The sequence below is a fragment of the Macaca fascicularis genome, chromosome 6 (genome assembly GCF_037993035.2).
Source record: "Macaca fascicularis isolate 582-1 chromosome 6, T2T-MFA8v1.1".
Taxonomy (NCBI): domain Eukaryota; kingdom Metazoa; phylum Chordata; class Mammalia; order Primates; family Cercopithecidae; genus Macaca; species Macaca fascicularis.
This window is the reverse complement of record NC_088380.1, coordinates 180,142,831-180,161,457: the sequence shown is the minus strand read 5'-3', so window position 1 is coordinate 180,161,457 and position 18,627 is coordinate 180,142,831. Positions and strand designations below refer to the sequence as shown.

Below are 18,627 nucleotides of genomic sequence, written 5' to 3'. Positions count from 1 at the left end.
ATCTTCAGAAGACTTCTGAAAACAAACAAAAGTCATGAAATACCAATCCTTACAAATTGTTAGAACTTCTCAGGAAAAAAAAAAAAAACACCTTCAAAATCTAAAATTGGGTTCAATGGACCCTGATAACATACTGAAAGTTAAATCACATTAATAGATTTGGTCGTTTCCTGAAGCTTTCAAAATCTGGCTCCCTAGAAAACTGCCCCACAAAAAGATTCTTCCTTCAGCCACTTGAAATCCAACCACTCCCCAACCAAAGTTAAAACCCACCCAAGGAGAGCTCTATCATACTATTCCAGCACCACAATGCCTGCCTCTCAGCCCAACCAGCACTCTCCATGGAAGTCAGGCAGCCCCTTGCCTGAGATATGTTCTCCTGGAGTTTGTCTCAAGATACAAGGAAGCAAAAATTAAGACCCATGTGAAACAGAGAGGCCTTCTGGGGTACCATTCAGGCTTCAGAGAAAGGCATTAACAAAACTCAAACTACAGTCAGATGCCCAGTGTTTACTACTTTATGTTCCTTCCAGTAAATGGGTTTATTGTGAGGGACACAGTGTTCCCACTCTCTTGGGTTTTTTTTTTTTAATTCTTTTTTTATCTTTTGTATTTCCAGTCAATCCATGAATGGTTTGACTATTGATCTGTGACACAGAAGAAATGCCCAGTTCACAAAAGTATTGTGTTCCAACACTTCAAAAGTTGGTTGTCTTGGGAACTCAGAATATATTTTCTTCCAAGAAACAATATTATACATGATAGGTTTACAGGCCAGCACCACAAAATCCTTCTTAACTCATTGTGTTGTTGGGCACTGTACTTTTATGGTATAAATTAGTAGAATATAATTTGGTTGTAGTATTAAGAATAAACAAACCCAAATATTGAAGATATAATCTCATTTATCCTGAATTATATTTAATGAAATAACCAGTTTTAATGAAAAAAAGATAAGAGCAAAGATAGAGGCTTTTTTATTGAACAGGGTCTTGCTCTGTCACCCAGGCTGGAGTACAGTGGTGCAATCATAGCTCACTGCAGCCTCAACCTCCTGGGCTCAAGCCATTCTCCCAGAGCCTCAGTCTCCCGAGCAGCTGGGATTACAAGCACATACCACATCCGGCTAATGTTTATATTTTCTGTAGAGACGGGGTCTCGCCATGTTGCCCAGGTTGGTCTCAAACTCCTGGGCTCAAGCGATCTACCCACCTCAGCCTCCCAAAGTGCTGGGAGATGGAGGTTTTTTAGGGAGAGACCTCTGCTTGCAAGATAATTTGGGAGGCCTAATAGCAGCAGTTTGTTATTTTTTTCTGTCCGGTTTCACCTTGATACCTTTTTTCATTTTCCTTCATACAGGTATGATGCACAGGAGCCAGGATTAGGGTCAATTTGAGGCTCACAAAGGAAAACAGCAAAGGACAGGGGAGCAAGAGGGAAAATAAGTTTGAAAGAGATCTCTTTGATGGGGGGATTAAGACATGTTATTGCGAGGAGATTGGCTAAATCTGCATTAATTGATTTGCTAAGAAAAGGAAAGGAAACTAGGGAGAAGGCTGGAGACCAATTATTAGAGCCACAGGCCTTCCAGGCAGGCAAGGGTCACGACTGTATAGTCAGACAGTTCCCTCTCTGACCATAAGGTGGTGCCATCAGCCCAGACAGTCGGCACCAAGGGGGCGGGGCGTGCAGTGGGCGGAGCTCCCCACGTGTAAGCCATGTTCTCCACTCAGGTTCCGGAACTCAGAGAGCCTGGACCAGGCAGCACGTGTCAACTTGCACATCACTGACTCAGCACCCACGAACTGTGCCCATATGCTAAAGCCCCTTCAGCTCACACTCGAGCAAGAACACGTCTGTCTTGCTCAGCATCGAGACGCACTTGAAGATTCCAACTAATTCCTTCCCACTCCTCTCCTCTTTCTCCACAATGGTAGCTCTGGGCCCCTGAGCATTTCCTAATTCCTAAAGAGAACCTAGTCTAAAGTGCCCTACAGTCTCATCCTTAAATACCGTCAGATCTTCCCTGAGGAGTGCAGATTTGTCACAAGGGGCCCAGCCTTGACAACATGCCCTGGCCAACTTCCCCAGTTTGATGTCCCACTTTCACACCTAACTGGGCAACCCCTATTCCTGATACAAATCCCACCGGATCCTCTCCATGCATTTACCCCTGCTGGTCCTCCCACCTCCCATGCCCACTCTTTTCCTTGCCTCTACTTGTCACTATCCTCTCCCATCCTTCATAGTCTAACCCAAATACCCCCTCCCCCAAAACCTGCCACTCAGTGTTGACCACATGTAACTAGCAAAGTGGATTTAGACAGGAAAATGTGGGCTCCAGGCATCAACCACAGAAGGCCCTGGATGACACAAGGTAGGTCATGTCTGCCTCTTCATGGCTGTGTGTGCGTTAAATTGAGGAGGAGGGCCCATCCAGACAGGTGCTGCTGAACCTCAGGGCAGCAGCAGCTGGTCCATCCAAGAGACCTCCCAGGTCTCAGTTCCCATCTAGGGAGGGCCCTAGGTCTGGAGGGACACCAAAGGCATGAGTGTGGTGTGTGGTGCGGTGTCTGTTCTCCAGTCATGTTAGCTATATAATAGTAATAATGATTACTATTATGGTCTCCTGCCCCATCGTCATCAGCCACAGTCTGCCAAACTTGGCCCCAGTTGTAGAGCTAAAGGAATCAGCCAGAGAGAGGGGGAATCAATCACAACAAAGTCACCTGTCTGAGCCCCCATCCCACTTCTACCCCTGCGGCCTAGACTGGCAGTCCCAGCAAACTGCCTAGTGATTCTGCAAGGGAATCACTCGCAGATGGTGGGTCTGACTGAGATGGGCATTCTTATCTGGATGCTTTGAACTTGGCTAAGTGGCCCAGAGATAAACCCTTAAGAACTAGTGCCTGTGCTTACAACACCTCCAATTCTAGCTACTATGTGTTCTTTTGGTTCCAAAGGGGCAGTTGGCTCAGGTGGAAACCAGGAATGTCCCTTGTAAGGCAGAAGCAAACAGCCTCAGGATGAACTTTGAAACTATGTAGGTCCTCTGAGGGCAGCCCCAGGCGCCCCATGGTAGCAAAAGGTAGCGCCTAGCCAAAGGCTGGGCAAAGCAGGAGCGAGGAGAACTCCATCTGCCTGGCCATAGCTCCAGGTACCCTGGGAGGCCTCTGCCCAGTACACTCAGTGACTACATCTGCCAAAGGAGGGCTTGCTCCTGCCCCCTGGAGCTCTCTCCTATTTCTGCTTCTCAAAAAAACGGGTGACCAGATGACTTCTTAATGTCAATATTGCTCATGTTCTCACCTACAAAAGAGGCCACATAGAAAGAAAGTCTACCCAGCTATACCCATAAGCAGGAGTGGGACCAAATAGCCACTTGTTCTCAGGAAATTCAGAGCCTTAAAGAGTTAGTTAGGAGAGGCCAGAATGCCACTGTGTTGTTTGTTTGTTTGCTTTGTTTTTAAGGATCTACAGGAGGTGGTTTTCTATAAACTAATAAAGGAAGCTAAGGTAACTACGCAAACAAAAGCAGCGTGGGCAATGTGACCTGGCCGTTTTAATGTATTTGTACCCGCACGTCCTTGCACAAAAGATCCGAAGTTGCGGGGAGTAATTGCTATTAGAATAGTGGGCATAGATGGTCAGTTTTTCCCCACCGCTGCAGGTTCGGACCTTCAAAGTGACCATTTATGGATGCTCCCTGGCGCTCCAGCCCAGGGGAAGCCCACTCTGAACATGCCCTCCCCACCCCCTTCTCTCCTTCCTTCCGACTCAGGAGAGTTGGACACGCCGGACAGCTGCGGCCAGCAGTGGTCATCCTGGCACCCCGCCTCCGCCTTCCCCACCCGCGTGCAGCCGGGACACAGGAAAGGAAAGCTTTGGAAGTCAAGCGCCAGCCAAAAGATAACCTGCCAGCGCGTCTCCGCACCCCCTCCCCCAGCCGTGTCGCATGGCGGCCCCAACCAGGCGGGCAGTGCGCCCCGCCGCGGAGACCCAGGGCCGCGTCGCCTGGGCAGTGGGTGATGAAACTTCCCAGGCGCATTACCGCAGAGGGCGCGGGCGGGGCGCGGGGTGGGGGTGGGGGATGGAGAGCTGGTACCCGGGCTCACCTGTTCTCCTGGAGGAGGGTGGGGACGAGGGGAGGGGCGAGTGCGCGCCAACGCCGGGTGCGTGCCCGGGGGCGCTCGGTCGCGGCGCTCTTGTCCCCGCCCTCCCTCAGCCCTGAGAGCCCCCCGAGCTGCGCCGTGGGGTGACGGGACGGAGAGCAGTTCCTGTCCCAGGCCCCGGCGCGGGGGAGACGTGAGCGTGCACACGTACACACATAGCAGGGGAAGAGGCGCTCCAAGCGGCGCCCAACTTTCTCCTTCCCTCCGCGGGCCGGGGGAGAAAGTAGCCGGGGCTATCCCCACCCAGCGGTTCTTGGGGAGGGGGCCGAACAAGAAAAGGGAGGAGATGGAGATAATTTCCCCGGATTTAGCTTTTTTGTCTTTGTTTTTGTTCTCACCACTTCCATCGGATGACTGGAGAGTAAAAGGGAACCCAGAGCGGGGTGGCGAGCAGCGCTTTGAGAAAATGCAGGAGTGTGTTTGGAGACGCGTAAAGTTGTCTTTCAAGCTCTAGCCTCCGGGCACGCGATGCTCCGCGGCGGCTGACTCAGGGCTGCCTTGGGCCTCCCTGCCACCCTCCTGGAAATGATGCAAGTCCCGACTGTCACCTGGATCCCTGCAGCCCAACCTGGAATGCGTCTGGATCAGGGGAAGGACAAGAAACGACACTCCAGGTGTTGCACGGCCCACCAAAGCGGGAAGATAGGGCAGTTGCTCAGACCAAATACTATATCTAGTACTTCTGCTCCTATCTTCAATCGTGGGGTTCTTTTTAATGCAAAGTGTCACAAGGCTAGGAATTCCCATGTGTGCTCAGTTGGCCCACAGCATCATTGTGCCCGGGAAACTGCTTCAATTTATTAAGTCCTCTGGGCTGAGAATCTCACTGAATTCCAAAAGGCGGAAAGAGGAAACTGTCCCAACCCGATGCGGGTGTGACGTGAGCCAGGGGCCCGAGGGACTCTGTCCCAGAGCAGACCGTCCCCCTTTAACAGCAACTGGAGCTTGGATTCGCGTTTATATTCTACAGTCCTTTCGACCATTGCCCTGGAGCACCCGCACACGCACGCATCTCCGGCCGCGCTCACACACACTCATACACACGCACGCAAACGCGTGGCCGCCGCCAGGTCGGCAACTTTGTCCGGCGCTCCCAGCGGAGCTCGGCTTCCTCCTGTAGTAGTTGAGCGCAGGCCCCGCCTCCCGGCCGTGTTGTCAAAAGGGCCGGGGTCTCGGATTGGTCCAGCCGCCGGGACAACACCTGCTCGACTCCTTCATTCAAGTGACACCAGAGCTTCCAGGGATATTTGAGGCACCATCCCTGCCATTGCCGGGCACTCGCGGCGCTGCTAACGGCCTGGTCACATGCTCTCCGGAGAGCTACGGGAGGGCGCTGGGTAACCTCTATCCGAGCCGCGGCCGCGAGGAGGAGGGAAAAGGCGAGCAAAGAGGAAGAGTGGGAGGAGGAGGGGAAGCGGCGAAGGAGGAAGAGGAGGAGGAGGAGGGGAGCACAAAGGATTCAGGTCTCCTGGCGGGAGGTTAATACCAAGAACCATGTGTGCCGAACGGCTGGGCCACTTCATGACCCTGGCTTTGGTGTTGGCCACCTTTGACCCGGCGCGGGGGACCGACGCCACCAACCCACCCGAGGGTCCCCAAGACAGGAGCTCCCAGCAGAAAGGCCGCCTGTCCCTGCAGAATACAGGTAAGTGCATGTGCCCCCGCAACCGGGAGCTACTGGGAGAGGACACCGTGCACCCACGCGGCGCGCCCCAGGCGTTTCACCGGGAGCCAGGCGCCCACCCACGGCCACGCAAACTCTTGGGATGGCACGGGACGTGCAAAGGGAAGCGCGAGGCAAGGCGAGGTCCGCGCCGGGCTCCGAGCGCCCGGAATCTGCACGTGCTAGCAAGGGTGATGAAATGGCTGGGGCAGGACTTGTTGCTGTCCTCCCCAGGGTCGAGGGGAAATGAGGCAGCGTCTGACGCTGGCAGCCCCAGCCCCCGCCCCCGAGTCCCGGGTCCGGTGCAAAGCGCGCTTCATCCCGGCCGGCACGCGGGAGGCACAGAGGGTCCCCGGAGCTGGGCTGCGCCCTGCATCCGGAGAACTTCTCTTCTCAGCCTGACGGCCTCAGTAAGAGTGCCGCGTCTTCCCCCTCCTCAAAAGATGCCGGACATCCTAGAACTTTGCCGGCGAGACAGATGGCACTGCGAACTTTCCCCCTGGGGGCACTGCTTTCGGAAGGGAGCGTGGGGGCGGCGCAAAGCGTACCTCCGCGGTGCTGCCGCCATCCCCAGCTCCTGGCCAGGTCAGCAAGCCAAGAAATGGTGACATGACCCGAACCGTGCGCCTCCTCTGCTCGACCGGCTCTTGGCTCACCAGCAAGCTACAAAGCAGAGCCAGGCGTGCAGGGCACGGGGCTGGCCCTTTTCCCAGCTCGGAAAGAGAAAGAAAATCTGCCTACAGCTCCTTCGCTCCACGACCCCTCCCCCGACTTTGGGGGGCCGTGTGAACGCGGCGGCGTGCGTGCGCTCACCGCACGAGCAAGAATGCACGAGTGCCCATTAGGGACGCCCCAAGTGAGTGAATCGCGGCCCTGCGCGGTCCTGCCCCGGCGGCGCGTGGGGTCTTACGGAGCCTGTCACCTCCACATGCTGGGGCCGGCACCCCCACCACCCCAGACCCTCGCCCACCCTCCCCCTCTTCTGGCGCTTCCTCTGAGAACTGAACGTGATTCTCGGTGGTTGGGGACCCTCAACAATAAACGCCCCTCATTCTCTCGCTGGATTTAATCTGATGCGGATTATCTGCTCCGACCCCGCCCTTCTTCCAAAATATACTTTTCTGATGTAATTTTGTGGTTGGTTTAAATCAGAGACTTGGGTAGTGGGAAGGGAGGGAAGAGGCTTTGCACGCTGCAGCCTGACAGTTAACTCCCTCCGTCTGCCCTTTCCGAGAGAGGAATGGGGGCCACATTCAGTGAAGAGCTGCAAGCTCCCTCCCGGGCGGAGGGAATTCTAGGGGATTGGGTGATATACCTCACCCCATCCCTAATTAAAAGGAGCCTGCAACCGCGGATAGTGGCGTTGCTGAAGGCTCGCCCCCATCTGACTCCACTCCTAAGCCTGCTGGCCAACCGCAGCTTCCCTAGCTGGTATTTTAATGCGAAGGGTTGGGAGGCACTGCCTTAATAGGAATTTTGTTTTGATTTTTAGGTGTTGAATCATAAAGCTGAATTGAAACTGCTTTTTAGATGCTGTCATTTGGGTGTCAGGAAGCAAATGGCTGTAAGTTAATAGCAGCAACTTCTACAGATCAAGTAGAGAACGGTACTTCATTGACGAAGTACAGTCTTCAACTCAAAATTTTATTTTTGTCTGTGGATTTAAAAAGCTGAAATATATTTCGCTCTCAAACTAAGTATTGCCACAAATACTTTAATAAAATGGAAAGGATGAAAAGGAGGAATGCTCAGACCAGCCTTCTGGTTGTAATTTTTGTAATTTTCGGCTCTTTTCTACAAATATTTACAAATATATTTTTCATGAGTAGATTAAAGGAGGAAATTTTGTTTCCCAGGCTTTTTAGGTCCTGAAATAGTCATTACTAACTCTTTTTTCCTCCTTAAATTTTCCTTGAGTTGTTACTAACTTTTATTTCAAATGACCTCTCTGCACTGCCCAGCATGGGTTCCAGTTTTGTATATATTTGTATGTGATTTTCCTTTTAGCGGAGATCCAGCACTGTTTGGTCAACGCTGGCGATGTGGGGTGTGGTGTGTTTGAATGTTTCGAGAACAATTCTTGTGAGATTCGGGGCTTACATGGGATTTGCATGACTTTTCTGCACAACGCTGGAAAATTTGATGCCCAGGTAAAAATCCATCCAGAGCATGAAGAATGTTTGGGGTGAGCGTACATGATTGAAATGTTCATTGGAAACCCTTGTTAACCAACTTCCTTTGCTGTTCCTTGTGGTGTGTTTTAGTGCTTGCAAGCGACAGTCTAGGTATAAAACATTATTCCAGTGTCTCCCCTCTGCACTCATAAACTGTGTCTACACAGGCAGGGTGGACTGGAGACCAATGTCTTAATAAATAATAAACACCTTGTAAGGGGACATGCTGTGTCTGGCCACCCAGAACTCAGTCTCCAAAGCCCATTGCATGAGAGGTAGGGGCAAGAACCCCTAATTATACATTTCAGAAGCCATTTTCACCTACTAGGGAAATGAGACACAAAGTGTGTAGAAATCCATCATGTGGTGTGTGTGCAGGCAACCCAAATAACTCAGGACCTCCGAAAGAGCAGACTTCTATTCCTCCTGAGTAGCAGATCCTTCTCTCCCAACCTGTCAGGTCAAAACCCTGATCGAGTCCTTCAATTCCACACTTTCCTTTTGCTCTATATAATAAATATAGTCAGGGCCTGACCCACTTCGGTTATCCCAGGGTCCCAAGGGCAACGTGGAGTTGCTGCTCAGGGCAAGGCAGGAACACAACAAGCAACCTATGGCTCCAGTGCCAACAACGCAAATTCATTTTTAGATGGCATGTGGCTTCAGACTCACCTTCTTCGTGTTCTCCCTGGCCACTTATATGTCCTGTTGAAATGCCCTGTTACTATATCTCAGAAACCTCTCTCCTGGTTCATTGGAGAGCAATGCCAACATTTGGAGGTGGCCATCAGTTTAGGTGAGATTTATGGATGTCACCAGTCCCCATCCACTGACATACAGTAGTGAGCCTGACAAAGCAGTGCCTGGGAACAAGGAAGGGAGGTGATGACGGGGCAGGCAGCCTAAACTGCAGAGGATGTGCAGTGGCCAGAGGGGAAACTGAAACCAGGGAAGGAAAGAGGTAGAACTTTGAACTCCTTGAGGCTCCCTAATAAAGCATCACTCTGGATTAACGGGAATTAGGAAACGTAATAGGAAATCCGGAGGAAAGACGTGTATTTAAGGGCAATCCCACAGGATGTCAGGGAAGAATACCAAGAACAGATTGCCACAGCCCTCGCATAAATTCATCTTCCTCTTTTTTTCTCAACCAACAGGAATATGTTCTCAAGTTAGAGGCATCCCTTTCAAGTCGATGCTCAGCACATAACTGCTTAATAAACGGGCACACCCTGCCCTCCATTCCGTTTGGCTCTGGCTGGAGAGTCAAAAGAGAGGGGGCCACGGGGAGGGTGCTCAGGCCACATGGTTTTTCAGAGATCAGATGCTATCTGTAGACATTTCTATGGCTGCTAAAGAGAGAACCAAAATAAATGTGCTGGCTAGCTTCCCACTTCCAACCTAAACCCATTTACTTTCTCAACTCAGTGACTTCTGGGTCTGTCTAAAAACAGAGGGGTGACCTCTCAGAGGACAGCTCGTTTCTATAGTAATGTGGGGTGCGGGGATTCCTGGGTAGGCATCCCACAATGCCTCCGGGCCGCGGGAGGTTGATAAGGGAGCAGCACCGAGCTTGCCTCCACACCCCCAACAGCTGTCTCCTTTCTAGGATAAGCACAATCAAACGGGGTTGCCAGGAAAGAGAACTGCAGGCCAGATGTATGCCTGGCTGCCTTCGCCACTCCGAGGCAGGGAGTGTGGGGGAGGGGCCGCCAGTGCGGCAGTTCAGACTCCAGATGCTGCCAGGCAGGGTGCCAGGCCGGCCTTTTAGAGGCAATAATCCGAACAGTTTAAAGGAGTAGAGTCATTTTCAAAAAGGAAAAGAACGCTCTTCCTGGTAGGGTAGGAGGAGACAAGGGTATGGATTTGGGGCGTGGGAGGCACTGAGGCAGAAAGGGAGGCACAGTCAGCAGTCAATCTTGGTGTCGCCCCTGGAATCAAGAGAGAAAGGAAAAGTGTGAGATTTGGACATGCAGGCACCTTCCACCCAGGGGAAACTGCTTGTGAGAACCGTGAAGGATTTATGGATTTGTGTCTGGCCAAATTCCGTTTGTGTTCCAGAAAAGTTGTCACCAAACAACCAGCACTGGGCTACCTGAGAGACACATAGCCACGGAAGCCCCCGTTGGAGGGAAACTCACAGAGTAGCTGGGGAGGAAGGAGGAAGATGTGTTAGTCTACAGAATGAACATCCCTTGTTGCCAAGTGCTGGGGGTGTCATGTCACTCTGGACATGCCTCCTGATGTGGCATTGCCTGTCACCTGGGAGGACATCCGTCTCTGGTGGGGCCTTGGGGTTCTGATGTCAGGAATATCCTGTGTAAGCCCAAGAAGGGCTGAAATGTCCAAGCGTGTAACGAGGTCTCCTGCTTTCTGCCCCTCTCTCCCTTCCCCGGCCTGTGTGTTCTCAGGGCAAGTCATTCATCAAAGACGCCTTGAAATGTAAGGCCCATGCTCTGCGGCACAGGTTCGGCTGCATAAGCCGGAAGTGCCCGGCCATCAGGGAAATGGTGTTCCAGTTGCAGCGGGAATGCTACCTCAAGCACGACCTGTGCGCGGCTGCCCAGGAGAACACGCGGGTGATAGTGGAGATGATCCATTTCAAGGACTTGCTGCTGCACGAGTGAGTACTGCCCCACAGAGGGCCTGGGGTGGAAGGGCCACACCAAGGACGGCAAGGTGTATGGGAGGAGAGCCGCGTTGCTTCTACAGGTTGAATGCCTGTCAAATGGAGGTTTCCATTTACTTCAGAAAGCTACCCTGACTCTCCTAAAAGGCCCCTTTCCTGCTGCTTTCAGGAAAAGAGAGAATTCCCTCATCAGTCTCAAAACCACGAGCAACAGAAATGGAAATCGTTTTACTAAGAATGAAATGTGTCAATTCAGAAATGCTCTTCATCTTCCCCTTAGCCAAGAACCCACTAGCTCTCAGAATATTCTGAGTAGCTGTAGAGGTGTCCTTACCAACAGCAGATTGCTAATAACATTGGTTGAATATTTACCAAGTGCCAGGCACTGGGCTAAGAGCTCCTTGTGAATTTTTCACTTGATCCTCACAACAGCCCTTGTCACCTCCATTTGACAGATGAGAAAACTGAGACTCACTAAGGCGAAGCTCACACAGCTAGTGACAGGCAAAGCCAGGCTTGGGACCTGGCTCCAGTCTGCTGAGCAGTCTGGCTCCAGAACCTATACTCTCAAATGCCGAAAACAGAGCTATAGATGCATTTCCTGCCTCCTTAAGTTTCCTTTCCCTTAGAAGGTTGAGTTCACCTTCTCTAATACATTAGTACTCTCTCAGAAAAATGCAAAACAAATGCCAAAAACTTTAATCAGCTAAACACTTTTATGCCAAAACAAGGAAATGTGAACTTACTTATTTCAGTACTTGAAATTCAATGATAAAATCAGGATGCATCATTCCTTACAAAATATTTCTGCTGTAGGATCCTAAATTTTGCAGCATGGTAAAGCACGTTGGTACACAATTGTTCCTAACATGAGGCAGGGCCAGGAGCCTCTAAAGATAACTTTTTTTTTAATATTGACAATGGCTCTTTCCTCAGAGACACAGGGCAGAAAGAAAGCCACTAGCCAAGCAGTTTCGTACAAGTCATTACCAGTTTGATGGTACTGTTGGTCTCTCCATGGTGACTCATTGAGCCAAATCAGTATAATTTTATGAACTCTTGATCCTCAGTTTGTGCCACAACCTTCTTCCAGTTATGTCCCTACCACACCAACACCACTCAGACGACAGAGAACAACCACCACCTCCTGTCTCTTTCCACTTGGTTATAAGGTCATAGGCATCTTGCAACACCCTTGGTACAGTGTTAGAATCATACAATTCATGGCGAAACTCTGCAGGAAGCTCTTGCCAAAAGCAAAATAATATTGTATTTTCCTTGAATTAGGCTAATGCCTTACAAAATATTTTTTATCCTTCAAATATTTGTAAGGGAACAGTAGCAAGCACAGCATCATCAACAACAATGACAGCTGTCTTTTTTTTTTTTTTTTAATGTGCTAGGCCCTTGGCCGGGGCCTTTACATGGGTTATCTCATTTATCTTCCCCAAAGATGCTACAAGATAGAAATTACTATGCCCAAGAGGAGGAAAGTGAAGCTAAGACATTAGAGAACTCGCACTGAGGTTTGATTCCTGCTTTTAAGCTTCGGAATTGCTGGTATACATGACTCTAGCCAGTCGTCAGGAATAGACTTCAAACTCGCTCCCAGCCTATAATCTCCCTGCTAGACCAGAAAGGTCTCACAGCTCCCCACATGTGGTGGGCTTCTTGTCCTTTTATCAAATATATCCCCATTACACAAGGAGAACACTCTAAAATTTCCTTCCTTCAGGTGCCTCTGGAAGAGACAAATGCCCCCATGGCTAGGAAATGCCATAAGCTGCACTCACCTCCAGCCCTGTCCCCCATTAGAGAGAGTTTGCTGGCCTCAGGAATGGGTGGGTGATGGGGCCCATTCCTAGTTTATGAGGCTATAATGCATGCCTGGAGCACAGGAAGACTATCTTTCTTGGAGAAAAGTATTCTTTGGGAAAACTGAAGGTTGGAAGTCCCGCCCCCTCCCCTTAATTAAGTAGTAGGTAAAGCCTTCTTCTAGTGTCTCCTTCTTGGGAATGTGGCCCTCAGGGCCATGGTCTCCTCACACCATTCAGAATGAGCCTATGACCCCCTACCCCAGCCTGCTCTGGAAATGCAGGCAGCCCATATAAGAAGCCTGGTCACATGCTGTTCCTCTTGCTTTCCCCTAAGTCATCTCTAGGCAGGGGTCTCCATTAACTCCAGCTTCCCAAAAGCCCCCATTACCTTTCCTTCTGAAGCCATGATGTGACAGTGCATCGACTTGTACTTCTAGCTGAACTGCCTGGTTTTTAGTTTTGTTTTTTTTTCAAGCATCTTAACTGATTAAAGTATCTTATCAGTCCCCAAATATCAAGAAGGTCATTTCCGAATGTGTGGTATTGGTCAAAAAAATTTAAAAAGAGAACTGAATTTGCTTTTCACTTTAGAGATGAGGAAATCACAGTCACCCCAGAATCTGCACCACCCCATCCTTCAACCCAACCCCCATCCACACCAGAACACTCACCCCCAATTAATGCTGCTCTTTTTAAGCTCTTCCTCTCTGCTCCCCTCACCCCTTCCTGCCCGCCCCACTTTCTGCATAGCATCTGTCTCCCCCTAGCTGCAGCCGGCCTGGCTTGACCCCCACTCGCCGTGTTGCTGGGTGCTGGCAGGCTCCAGGCACATCCCCCTCCAAGTATTTTTTAAAATCCTTTAGCCTTGCTGACACCCAGTTGAACGAGCTGGACTTTGTCATTAGACACGGGCTGAGCTTGCAGCCTGAGAAGGCAACATGCCAGCTCGGAACACGGCTTAGATTAACTTGGTTCGGCACACACACCCCTCCCCGCAGTTCACAGCTTCCTCCTGGAGAGAAAGAGGGCCAAGGGCAGGGGAGAGCATGGGCTCGTCCAGCCTTCTCGGATCCAGATCCACCTTGGGCTTCTGGGGGCTCATCTGGCAGACAGAACGCCCTGGCAGAGAAGGTGAAAGAGAGACAGTCTGTATATCCCCAAGACAGCCCTCCCCTTAATCTGGGGCAAGAAGCTTGAAGACAGCATCCAGTTAGTATCTCAGAAAGACAGACACTCACCCCTGCAGTGTGCTCATCTAGCCCTGGTGCCGTGGCAGGCACAGTCAGGTGCTAAAATCCCGTTGCTGCTTTAGCAGACACACTCAGTGAACTTGAGCTCCAGAGGCAGCTTCTAGTTTTCAAAAAATAGAAGGAAACAAGCACTCGTGAAGCATTTCCCTCATATTGCCTCCTGCATGCCCACCTCAGGGCAGTCCAAGGAGACAGCGTTAGGTTGTCTTGCGTTGTCAGGGGCCGGCCTTAGAGGGTTTACAGCCCTTTGCCCAGCGACCATGCACAGACTTGCTGACTCCAAAGTCATCAAACTGGCCCTAAACAGCAGCTTGATCTCTATCAGCCAGAGCATTCCTCCTCTCTGCTCTGCTCTCAGCCAAGCCCTGGGCCCTGAAGCCCAGAAGCTTCCAAAAGCCACCTTCTCCCTGCTCTTCTCAGTTTTTACATCCATGAGATGAGGACAGTTCACTCAATTCCAGCTTGAGGACTAATTAATAAAAATGCAGTAAACTACTTCACGCATCTCAAAATACAGTCTGCTCTTTCCACATAGCAACAGCTGCCAGCTTGCAAAGAAAAGTCTCCATGGGCTGTAACGCAGCCTCGATGGTGGCCCAGGCTTAGGGAGGACAAATCAGGTTGCTCCTTGTTATGAATGACCTCACATTCCAGGGTGACTTCCCTGCTCAGGGTGATGGCCCAGAGCTGCAGTGCTTACGGTCAGATAAATCAGAACGTTTGCCAGCGAGGACTGCCTAGGAATGCTGGTTAGCCATGTGAAACATTCTATACCCCCCTTGGGGGGGTTTAAAGGCCAGTGAGAGGTTAAAATAAAAGCTCAGTGAGTGACCCATGAGAGCCCATTGCTGGGGACACTCCTTATCAGATGGACTTGTAAATATAAAAAGCAGATGCTCCTGCCTTCTGCACACCTTGTCCACCCCCTGGAGTAAATTCTTCCAGCAGTTTTCCTAAAGAACAGCCCAAGGCAACCGGAATGGCCTGAGCAACTGGCTCTGCCCTCCAGAACTAGGCGAGTTCGTTGCACAGCGAGCTGTCTCTCAATCCAAACACAGGGTCCCCTGACCGCCAGCCTTCAACTCCAATCTAAGGAAGCCCAGACTGAAAGAATAAAGATGCGTAGATGGCCACAGCTACTCCCCAGCCTCTGCTACTGAGAGAGGGAGTCACTGCATGCGCGGGCAATGACGTCCCAGGGAGGCGGTCTTCCTCCCTCCCACTTCAGCTCTTCCATACTCCTCCAGATGCAGAGGAAATGCATCCAATAACTTCCAAAAACACCCTTCTTCATCTTGAGCCTAAACCCGGGGCAAACACAAACATGGGGAAAATGGTTTCTTGGGAGCTTCTCACAGAAGGCACACGGCCCTAAACCTTCATGGTTTCCTCTTCCCTACCAAAAAGAATCTTCTGTTTGGGAGTCTATGTAAGGCCCTGCACCATTTGCCTAATTATGATTCCACTGGACCGCAGAGCCAACTCCACTCTAGCTGAAACTCACCTAGTTAGTGTAGCCTAAAGGCACCCAGAGCTCTCCTGCCATTATTCCCGCAGCCGCCCGGATTTCTCACCTTCCCCAGAGGGTCTTCCTTTTAGGGTCCTAAGCTCTCATCCTAAGAGCCATAAGCTCTTACCCTATGCACCTGTGAGCCTGGGACACAATGGCCACCCAATAAGTGTTGGTTGAGGCCAGTACTCCATAAACTACGAGAAAAGGCTTGAAGTCATTTGAGAGAGACCTTCCATTGAACCCAAGCCAAGCACCGGCCATGCCTCCTTCCCAGCATTGCCCCTACCCTCTGTGGTCCATTTGGGACTTGCTCCATTCCCAGCCCCTCTCTCTCTCTCTCTCTCTCTCTCTGCTTTCAATCTTTAGACCCTACGTGGACCTCGTGAACTTGCTGCTGACGTGTGGGGAGGAGGTGAAGGAGGCCATCACCCACAGCGTGCAGGTTCAGTGTGAGCAGAACTGGGGAAGCCTGTGCTCCATCTTGAGCTTCTGCACCTCAGCCATCCAGAGGCCTCCCACGGCGCCCCCTGAGCGCCAGCCCCAGGTGGACAGAGCCAAGCTCTCCAGGGCCCACCACGGGGAAGCAGGACATCACCTCCCAGAACCCAGCAGTAGGGAGACTGGCCGAGGTGCCAAGGGTGAGCGAGGTAGCAAGAGCCACCCAAACGCCCATGCCCGGGGCAGAGTCGGGGGCCTTGGGGCTCAGGGACCTTCCGGCAGCAGTGAGTGGGAGGATGAACAGTCTGAGTATTCCGATATCCGGAGGTGAAATGAAAGGCCAGGCCGCGAAATCTTTCCTCCACGCCGTCCATTTTCTTATCTATGGACATTCCAAAACATTTACCATTAGAGAGGGGGGATGTCACACACAGGATTCTGTGGGGACTGTGGACTTCATCGAGGTGTGTGTTCGCGGAACGGACAGGTGAGATGGAGACCCCTGGGGCCGTGGGGTCTCGGGGGTGCCTGGTGAACTCTGCACTTACACGTACTCAAGGGAGCGCGCCCGCGTTATCCTTGTACCTTTGTCTTCTTTCCATCTGTGGAGCCAGTGGGTGTCGGCCGCTCTGTTGTGGGGGAGGTGAACCAGGGAGGGGCAGGGTAAGGCAGGGCCCCCGGAGCTGGGCCACACAGTGGGTGCTGGGCCCCGCCCCGAAGCTTCTGGTGCAGCAGCGTCTGGTGCTGTCTCCACGGAAGTCAGGGCGGTTGGATTCCAGGACAGGAGTGAATGTAAAAATAAATATCGCTTAGAATGCAGGAGAAGGGTGGAGAGGAGGCAGGGGCCGAGGGGGTGCTTGGTGCCAAACTGAAATTCAGTTTCTTGTGTGGGACCTTGAGGTTCAGAGCTCTTGGCAGGGGTGGGGGGAGGAGTGTCATTTCTATGTGTAATTTCTGAGCCATTGTTCTGTCTGGGCTGGGGGGGACACTGTCCAAGGGAGTGGCCCCTATAAGTTTATATTTTAACCACTGCTTCAAATCTCAATTTCACTTTTTTATTTATCCAGTTATATCTACATATCTGTCGTCTAAATAAATGGCTTTCAAACAAAGCAACTGGGTCATTAAAACCAGCTCAAAGGGGTTTAAAAAAAATTTTAAAAAAAACAAAAAAACAAAAAACAGCCCATCCTTTGAGGCTGATTTTGTTGTTGTTGTTGTTAAGTTCTATTGTAAAAGCTATCAAACAGCGACATAGCCATACATCTGACTGCCTGACACGCACTCCTGCCCACTTGGGGGGAACCTTCCACCCAGAGGAAAATGCACACATGGGGAGTCCATTTGACAAATTTCCCTTAGGGTTTTGTTATCTCACCTTGACCCTCAGCCAAGACTGGTAAAGCTGTGTCCTGGCGATTCCAGGAGGCCCAGCTGGAAACCTGGCTTCCCCATGTGAGAGGATGGGAAAGGAAAGAAGAGAATGAAGACTACTTAGTAATTCCCATCAGGAAATGCTGACCTTTTACATAAAATCGAGGAGACTGCTGAAAATCTCTAAGGAACAGGATTTTCCAGATCCTAACTGGAAATTTAGCAACAAGGAGAGGAGTCCAAGGGGACAAATAAAGACAGAGAGAAGAGACAGAAATAAAATTACGAGGAAAGGAGAGTGAGGATTTTCATTTAAAGTCTCAGCAGTGGGTTTCTTGGGTTATTTAAAACATCACCTAAATAGGCCTTTTCTTCCTAATAGGCCATCAAATTAAAGCCTATCCTTTCTCAAGCAGGAGCTGGTATTGTAGGGAGTGGCCTGGTATTCTGGGCTGGGCTCTTCTGGAGCAGGGGTCGGCAAACATTGTCTGCAAAGGGCCAGATAGTGAATCCAGTACTTTCAGTTTGGCGAGCCATGAGGTCTCTGTCGAAACTACTCCACTCTGCCGTCCTAGCACAAAGGCAGCCACAGACAACACACAAACGAGAGGGTTTGGCTCCCTTCCAGGAAGATTTATTTAACGGGCCCCCAGCTGAATTTCACTCACAGGACACAGTTCACTGATCTCTGTTCTAGTGAGTGGGCCAAAAAGCATATGCATCCTTATCTGTCAACTCATCAGCTCTTCCTCAAGGCAACCTGAAGCCAGACACCAAGAAACTAAGTGTATCTGCTCCAAAATGACTTGTTCCTGGAGAATGCCTTCAACCAAAACACAGCTAGTATTTCTATGACCCAAATCCAATCCCAGTCTTTCATGATCCATGCCGGGGTGGGGGAGAATCATTGGTTGGGGGAGGGGAGGAAACCCCACCTCCAACCCCCGCCACCGGTCCCCCCAGCACCCAGCAAGATCTGGGCCTGCAGAGAACAGAAGAGCTGGTGCACTTAATCCAGCTCTGCCCTTGTGGGGAGGAGGACCTGTGTGTCAGGCTCTGCCATGGGAACGCGTGTAAACCGTGGCCGTCTCCTGCAGTGAGCCACCGCAGCAGGCACGTTGACTGTTTTACTGACATCACTCAAAAGCCAAAGCAATAACATTCTCCCGCCTTGCTGAGTCAGCTGTTCATTTGTCCGCCAGCTCCTGGACTGGATGTGTGAAAGGCATCACTTTTCCATTTTCCTCCGTGTAAATGTTTTATGTGTTCGCCTACTGATGTCCCATTTGTTGCTTCTATTGTAAATATTTGTCATTTGTATTTATTATCTCTGTGTTTTCCCCCAAGGCATAAGATTGCTCACTATGTTCATTTGAACCCGTTGACTGATCTCTGTTGTATATTTTTCACGCCACTGGTTTGTCTTCTTCTCAGAAGTCAGGTAGATGGCATTTCAATCCTGTCCCTCATGTTATTGGAAGCATACAATAGTATTTATTGCTCAGGGTCTTCTGCTCAAAACCGAGGAAGGTCCAAATTTCTGTAAGCATTGATTGAGACATTTGCACAATCTAACATGTAAGCAAAGTAGTCATTA

The 18,627-nt window shown here is 50.8% G+C and overlaps 1 protein-coding gene and 1 long non-coding RNA gene across 3 annotated transcripts in view; one reads left to right on the top strand and one right to left on the bottom strand.

Moving 5' to 3' along the window:
* Window positions 1-6,622, bottom strand: part of LOC102123682 (uncharacterized) — a 200,894-nt gene extending 194,272 nt beyond the window's left edge. Inside the window, exon 1 of the long non-coding RNA XR_010587718.2 lies at window positions 6,384-6,622. This is a non-coding gene — a long non-coding RNA (uncharacterized lncRNA). The remainder of the gene's footprint in view (window positions 1-6,383) is intronic.
* On the top strand, window positions 5,357-16,768 carry STC2 (stanniocalcin 2). Of its 2 annotated transcripts, XM_005558547.5 has the most exons (5): window positions 5,357-5,817; window positions 7,328-7,399; window positions 7,843-7,985; window positions 10,421-10,632; window positions 15,585-16,768. In XM_005558547.5, the coding sequence occupies exons 2-5, from the start codon at window positions 7,366-7,368 to the stop codon at window positions 15,985-15,987; spliced, it is 792 nt and encodes a 263-aa protein (XP_005558604.1). In that variant the 5' UTR covers window positions 5,357-5,817; window positions 7,328-7,365; the 3' UTR covers window positions 15,988-16,768. The 2 variants fall into 2 exon arrangements, with proteins under 2 accessions (XP_005558604.1, XP_005558603.1); XM_005558546.5 differs by lacking the exon at window positions 7,328-7,399.
* The last annotated feature ends 1,859 nt before the right edge of the window (window positions 16,769-18,627 follow it).